The sequence below is a fragment of the Anopheles aquasalis genome, chromosome 2 (genome assembly GCF_943734665.1).
Source record: "Anopheles aquasalis chromosome 2, idAnoAquaMG_Q_19, whole genome shotgun sequence".
In the NCBI taxonomy this organism is placed as follows: Eukaryota; Metazoa; Arthropoda; class Insecta; order Diptera; family Culicidae; genus Anopheles; species Anopheles aquasalis.
This window is the reverse complement of record NC_064877.1, coordinates 52,735,647-52,743,146: the sequence shown is the minus strand read 5'-3', so window position 1 is coordinate 52,743,146 and position 7,500 is coordinate 52,735,647. Positions and strand designations below refer to the sequence as shown.

The following is a 7,500-nucleotide window of genomic DNA, read 5'->3' as shown; positions in this document are numbered from 1 at the left end:
TGTACCTGTAGCTGAGAAAAGCGATGTTGAAGGCCAGCATACGCCAGTTGTCCCGTTTGTGCAGAAAGTTGTGTGCTGCGATGATGGTTGCGTTGACGCAAACCGAACAAACGAATGCTATGGCGTAGCTCTTGAAGCTCACGGCCAAATAAGCCGTCACTAGCACGGCCACCAGCAGTGCGTCCAGTATCAGACAAGAGTATGTCTTTGGCGTCGTGTCGATGGTATCGAGCTTCTGCCGAATGCGTCTCTTCAGCGTTCGATAGAATCCGTTCTCATTCAACGTTAATCTCACGTTTCGAGGGTGCGTCGCTTGGCGGACGTAGAACTTGGGAAGCAACTGCTCCGCCCTGCGACTGATGTGATGTGTTTCGAAGGCTTCCGTTATGTCCGTTCCCTGTCAACAGAGCGCAGATCATTACTATTGCTTATCGTCGTCGTTGTCGTCGTCTTGTTGCATGCTATTATCGTTTCTGGCCACAATAAATACCTTCGTTATTCGCAGCCACTCGGAACCGCCAGGGTGAGACGGGATGAAGCTGCTCAGGTCATACAGATTGTCTCCAATGCGCCAAAGTCCTTCGGCACCATCGTCGTACCTTCGGCCCTCTAGCCAGTTGTGCGTCGTCTTGGCCGGCTCGTCACGAAACGTTGGATAGCGATGCGTTATGTCCGTGGCATGTTCCCCCGTTGATATATTGGCCAACTTCCGGTCAATGCGATCTGTCATGGCTACTGGTGACGTACTGTGGCGGGTGCAGAATCAACAAAACACATTGCGTTAGTTCTTCGCTTAAGCGAGAAGTCTTCCGTCGAGCTTTGAATGTCCATGCGCTCATTAATCACACCCGTCCTCTCGTCCACCGGTGATCGGTTGTGACAAATCGGCCCTTTCAACGACCTTGAACCGTGACACGTTATGGGGGACTTTATCATGACTATATATTCCTCTTGTTCATTTTTTCCTAAGGTTACTAACAATATTTCCTTCATCACAACGTCATTGTTGCGTTCAAACTCAATCAAAAGACTTCCAAAAATAACATTCTCGAATCCATGCTATTTGGGAACCGTCCAGAATACGTATTTTCCCAGCATGCAGCAAGAAACCTGTTTTTGGACTCGGCCTCTCGCCGAACCGGATAGAACCTAATCGGGTGTAGCATCGGAATCGGATCGGCTTATTAAATATTGCATCGCGGTTAGGTTCTAGCAAATTCCTCGCGCGGAACGTCCCTCGTGGTGCGTGGTTGTGGTGTACGGTGTCAATCAATGCTTCCACTTTGATTGTTCCTTCCTCTTTCCTCGGCTCTGTTTAATTTCCTTATTCGATAGCCCGCTTGTCGTGTCATGATTAACTTGATTAGAAGGTTGACCTTGTTGTTGAACAATTTATAACTCTAAAGCGACGGCGATTAACTTCAGACGAATCCACATAAAATCACTTCAAAGGCTCACGCGTAGGCTTTAGTTTTGCTTTGCTCTAGCTCTCTAGTTATCTAGTCTCTCGTTTCACAACCCAAAGTTTATCGAACTGACGTAAGGACTATATTTGTGAATTAATTTTCGACGATAACCGATAACGACGATTCTCATGACGCATGTGAAATGTGTGCGAAATCACTGACAATAAGTGAAATCGCACGCTCGTTGAATGCAGACCGAACCGCAGCTGGCTGACGGTCTTAAATGTTTCAATTAGCAGCGGATTAGCTGGGAGTTCTGTGGCATTTGCAATGTTTGCGCGGACGTTACGGACGATTACGTCTGTCCTCTGCTCTGTTTTGCCAATACTCGTTGATCTCAAGTTCAAACTCACTGCATTAAACCTTGAAACCACCGGGTGCTTACTTCCGTTTTACAACAATCGCAATTCGAAATCGCTCGAGTTTCAAAGTGGCGAGTGCCGAAAAACTAATGGTTTTAAAATACAATCGCTAACTCGCCATGCCTTTTTGGATTGTTTGGTCAAGGTAAACGGCTATCCATAACCGTAAAATCATTAAGAATCGCTGAGTAAAGTGAGAACTGGCGGGATTATCATTCTTCCTCGTCTTCTCAAGCAATATATTCAAACACGTGTGTGAACCGGAACCCTTTCAATACTGCTCGAAGGGCGATGCGTTATCTTCGCCACCTGAATACAGAAACCGGTTCAACTTCTCATTTTGCCCGAACGTTCCCTTTTGGAACAAAATGATTGTGTTCTCGGAAGGGACGGCAGGAACCGGCTTCATTCCTTCTAGTGACAGAACAACGCGGTTTTTCTCTGTTTTTGGGCACTTTCGATGAATATAGAATACGTGGCTTGTGGTGAAGCCCATACGATTCTAAAACTATGATCACTGGCACTGTTGATTCAACGCTCAATCCAACAAAATCTAATGTTAAAGTGTCTTCAGGGATCTCCATTGTAAAACTAGCAACACAATATAGATCACTACAACTAACAGCAATAACATTCAAAATAAAAAAGGCGGAAGCGAACTAAATACTAAACACTAATTCCATACTAACTGATTGCACGCGATTTTTACTAGGGCACAAACTACGGCACTTTCGGAAACCGTTTCACCGATCCGCTCTGCTGACTCAACGTGCAATTCACTGTTGCGAGCAGAGACAAACTCCGTCACGTCCACCGCGATCGCGATCTGAGGCTACACTGACCACCACCACCAGCTGTTGGGGCAGATTCATGTCGCACTAGGTTGACGACCGGAAAGCATGCTGATAGGTGCCTATCGAATTTTCAATGGGGCGATGACTCAGAGGGAATGAGAAACATGCGGCAAAGAGCAATATAGCGTTTATCCAAAGAAGGCATGCGGAAAGGGAAGATCGAAACGGATTAATGGAGAGCATGCCTGTGCACGAAATGACAATCCAATGATCCCGATCATACGGATGCATTGCCGAAATAGAAATCTTGGGAAATCAGTATCGCCGAGGAGTAAATTTGAACAACTTTATAATGTAGTAATGATATTGCCACATTTAATTGTAGAATATGTTATGTTTTTATATTTTTATTTCTCAAAGCATTACTGAAAATCTGATTATTATTCAGCATTGTAAATAAACCGTTGTTTCAGTTTTTACGAATTTTATTCCTAATTAACCGTATTCTGTATTTGATTAGACCTTGTGCTCGTGGTTTTTGCACTAAACAATTAGTAACTTTGAAAGTCGCTTAAAACGACCAGCATACACCAGCGAACGCTTGATGTTTCTCGTTAGCGCCCCATCAAAAGCGCTTCATTGTTGAGTTAAAGCGCGGCGAAATACAAATCAACCCCCCCCCCCCCCCTCCGTGATTAAATTGTTTCGAGGACAATCGTTTACAACCCGAATTTTGTTTTATTGTTTGATCGTATAGAAATAAACTTCCTTAAAATTGACTAACACTGATAGGGCCATTTCATTTGGTAAAAATATTATTTTTGGAGAAACATTTGCTTGTTGAAATGTTGTCCATTTCCGAGATTATGTATTCACTTGCCATTCATCGGCTGACGCATAAAAAGCACCTTGAATATCAAGGCTTAAACCGTTGCAAACCAATCCTAGCTTATAAAATATGGGGCTGCGGTTCCAGTTTAGTAAAGTAGACACCGTTGACTGCTGCAATTACGGAGCAATAGAAATGTTGTATTGCTACATTGCGAATATACGAATATCTTATACCTTCTTTTAGCATTTTTTTGGGGCACTGTAAGAGTAAAACGTGTAAAGTAAAGTAAGTAAAGAGTGACATAGTAACAGGTGACTAACAGATCAAAGAAAGGCAATAGGATTATATTGAGATGGAGTGATGGTATCGACATTAATTGCAGAAGCATTACCCTAGCTATCCAAAAGACGATAGATCTCGATCGTAAGGAACGAAGGATGCTTCTCTGTAAGTATCTGATAAGTGAAGTAAATTAAGTTATTCTAATAACAACATAATTGTTATTATTAATGTTCTAACTTCCATTCCTCCGTTGCTGCTGGCTATGATTTTGAGATTCACTTGCTCTGTTTTAGCAACCTAAATGTATTGACACAAATTATCACTCCTGCCACGCCCGACGATGATACCCAAACCTTAGCTGCCTAACAAAGATCAGATGATAGAAGAATTCTAAAATACGCAACACTGTGTTAAAACAACGGCATATCCTGCTAGTTTGGCAAACTATGTTAATTATACATACAACACGATTGCTGCTTTTCGGAAGAGGTGTGTATGAATTATCAATATTTTAATTGTTTTCAATTGATTTTTTATTCCATTTTTAAAACCCCATTTTCTACAATAAAAAAAACTTTTATCACCATGATTCGGATTGGTTTGTTTTTGATTTAAAAAAAAAATTAAAAATATAACAGTAATGAAATGCTCTTTGGTTCGGATTGGCTAAGGATGTTCGCATTATGCACGGAACTTCTCCGATGGATTGTACGTCATCGTGTCAATACGAGCCAGTTGCTTGTGCTGACCGATGATATGCTGCAGCCACGGCATTTCACGATAGACCGTTTCGAATTCCTGACACGTCTCGAAGAACACCGGGTACAGTTGGGGCAGTATGGCGTGATCGAGCGTCGGGAACAAATGGTGCAAGCAGTGATCTCCAAAGCTTGTCAACACCATAAACAACGATCCCTTCGTGTCCGATCGATCGATGACGGCGGCCAATTGGTATACCGCGTAGTCGATATCTTTCCTGCAAACCAAGCGAAAGGACATACCGCAGCATTAGTAAGAGCGAGCGAGCCTAACGCGCCATCCCAATAACTTACGGCACTTGATCTCCATCGTGAACCGCTTTCGGGTGATGATGAGCGGCATTAAGTCCGATCAGTCCGAACATGAAGCTTGCTACCGTCACGATAAACAGCCACATCTTTACAACCTCCCACAGACCGGTGGCTCCAACGACGTACATGAAGGACGGCAGAATAAACATCACGAGATCATCTACGTGAAACGTGTTCTTTCCCGTGCTGTAGCTCTCCGCCAATCGCTTGATAAATTCGCCATAGAACAACAACGAATAGACGATCGGGCCGTACACCCAGGAAGCGAACCGTTTCATCGTATTCTTGGTAGCCGGATTCGGTAACCAGCACAGGAACGGTTCGAAGTAGGAAATTTCCAAATCCAATATCGAGTTCGGGAAGTTGTGGTGTGACATGGCATGGGAAACTCTCCAGTGGCTGTTGATGAGATAAAAGTATGATCAATACAATTGAGTTAATTGAGGTTTATTGAGGTCCTTCTTTCGGTCCCTACTTACCGGTAACTGGAGAAAGCCAAGTTGAACGTCAGCATCCTCCAGTTGTCCCGCTGGTGGAAGAAATTGTGCGCGGCGATCATCGTCCAGCAGACGAAAAGACCGGAGGCGATCCCTATTGTGTAGCTCTGCAGACGGATGGCCAGAAAGGCTAGACCGAAAGCGGCGGCCAGGAGTGAGTCGATGATCCGTTTCGATTGCTTTACCGGTGTGTAGTCAACATCCTTCAACTTATCGCGAACCCGTCTCTTCAGCGTCCGGTAAAACCCATCATCATGAAACGTCAAGCCGACCGATCGTGGGGTGGTGGCGGCTCGTACTTTATACTTTGCCAGCATGCCCTCGGCTCGCGTGGTGATGTGGTGCGTCTCGAAAGACTCGGTAATGTCCGTTCCCTTTGTCAGTCGAATCCACTCCGAGCCACCGGGATGTCGCTCGATGAAGTCCGTGAGATCGTACAGTGTGTCATGTACACGCCAGAGGCCCTCTGCGCCATCATCCACCCGCTTTCCGTCCAACCAGCGATCCACCGTCTTCAAGGGCTCATCGCGGTACGTAGGGTACTTTTTAGCAATCGTCGTGATGTAACCGGTCGCCATGACTCGACCGATTGTTGCAATGTAACCTGGAACAAAAAAAAAAGAAACGGACACTGTACTCGTTGTATCACTTTCGCGGAAAAGAAAGAAAACGCACGACAGACAGACAGACATGGCTCGGTATGGTCCTTGTGGGGAAGCACTTTTCGCCTTCACCTTCGCCAACAAGGCTACGCCCTTACTGGTTCAACTCAGCATCTGATTCCACCGTAAAGTATCTCGTTGACCTAGAGCAATTGCTTGGCGCTGATCATAGCCCGCCTTAGCCCCCCGTAACGATAATTACCCTTGCATACCAAAGAAAGCTCATCTTTCTTCTTCGATACGATCATCCTGGAACTAATGATACTATTGTAGTCCCAACACTAGTTGCTATTGCCTCACGTTTAGACTATACCTCCGGCCACGTGAACATGTTTACTATTGCACCGCCCTAGAACCATGTTTAATAAAAGGTCTTCTCAGACAGAACGTCCGATACGTCCTTTTCGTACAATCGAATCTGATTAGATGAGCGGTTTACTGCGGTTCGGAGCACGACATTCAGTGCAGTCTGTTATTACCGCCTCCAGTTAAGAACCCTGCTTACGAATCAGCACAAAACCAGTTCACAAATTAGTTGCGGATCTGTTATGTCGTCAGCATACTGAGAGGCTCACCAGTTTGCAATGAGAAAAAAAAACGGAAAAGAAACCGATCACTCCCGGTCACAGGGTAAAACACAGGGCGCGGTATCAGCAACTGTGGACTGGATTAGCTACGATGAAAGCCCAAGTCATTCCACAGTGTGGTTGGGGGGAACTAGGGTGGGATGTGATTGCACTCCCTTATCACACTGTGTGTTTACTCTGCGTAAGACCAAGCTGAACTCACAAAATACGATTGGAGCTGGAGATGTAGAGCATTAAACCAAGTGAACTTTAAAACCTCCCGCGGTCGCGTATGCGTCAGCACAAAGCACCGTTTAGTTCACGCATGCGCCCAACGAGTGATGGCCAACGAATACCAATTAGCCAGTGCCGTTGGGGGCTGGAGGAAGTTTGGGGTTTCAATTTCAAGCGTCACATCCAAAACAGGGGAACCAATTGTTTCACGACTCACCGCCCAGCGCACAAGCAAAACGAAATCTTCACCCACGACACGAAAGTATTCATTCACAAACTATGGGGAACTAAATGGAAAGGGTTGCAGCTTCGACTTACTTACCTCCTATTGACCTTTATGCACTTTCGATGCACGCAACGTTAACAACGCAGCGTACGTTCTGATCGTCGAACCGACCGGTGCCTGCGCGACGACTGAACGCTATCAACGCATCGGCAGTCAATTTTGTTCGCTCCCGGCATTAAACGGCGTGGCCATGGTAAAGGAACACCCGAGTGTACTACTCATTCTAGTTGCGTGCGTACATACACCACTGACTAGACGCTCGTATGTGTTACATCAAGAGCATCTGTGAGGGCAGCATGTGTTTGGTTTTAATGCTTTACTAACGGTGTCTACCATATATGTGTTCCATTGAGTAGGACTGAGGATAAGGAGCATCAGGATCCGGTTTAGTTTTCGGCTGTTATTGTTTTACTATAGTTCGTTCCGTAGTGCATTAATGCTATAATTTT

At 45.1% G+C, this 7,500-nt stretch overlaps 2 protein-coding genes across 2 annotated transcripts in view; both read right to left on the bottom strand.

The window, feature by feature from the left end:
• LOC126581596 (cytochrome b5-related protein-like) overlaps positions 1-2,593 on the bottom strand; it is a 3,459-nt gene extending 866 nt beyond the window's left edge. Inside the window, exons 1-3 of the mRNA XM_050245379.1 lie at positions 2,518-2,593; positions 479-746; positions 6-397 (exon numbers count right to left, since the gene is read on the bottom strand). Coding sequence (XP_050101336.1) covers positions 6-397; positions 479-730 — 644 coding nt within the window. The 5' untranslated portion in view covers positions 731-746; positions 2,518-2,593. The remainder of the gene's footprint in view (positions 1-5; positions 398-478; positions 747-2,517) is intronic.
• Positions 2,594-4,227: 1,634 nt separating this feature from the next.
• LOC126580820 (cytochrome b5-related protein-like) lies at positions 4,228-7,228 on the bottom strand. The gene is made up of 4 exons (XM_050244086.1): positions 7,088-7,228; positions 5,286-5,907; positions 4,789-5,205; positions 4,228-4,712 (listed from the first exon to the last, which is right to left on the bottom strand). The coding sequence occupies exons 2-4, from the start codon at positions 5,879-5,881 to the stop codon at positions 4,418-4,420; spliced, it is 1,308 nt and encodes a 435-aa protein (XP_050100043.1). The 5' UTR covers positions 5,882-5,907; positions 7,088-7,228; the 3' UTR covers positions 4,228-4,417.
• Between the last annotated feature and the right edge of the window lie 272 nt (positions 7,229-7,500).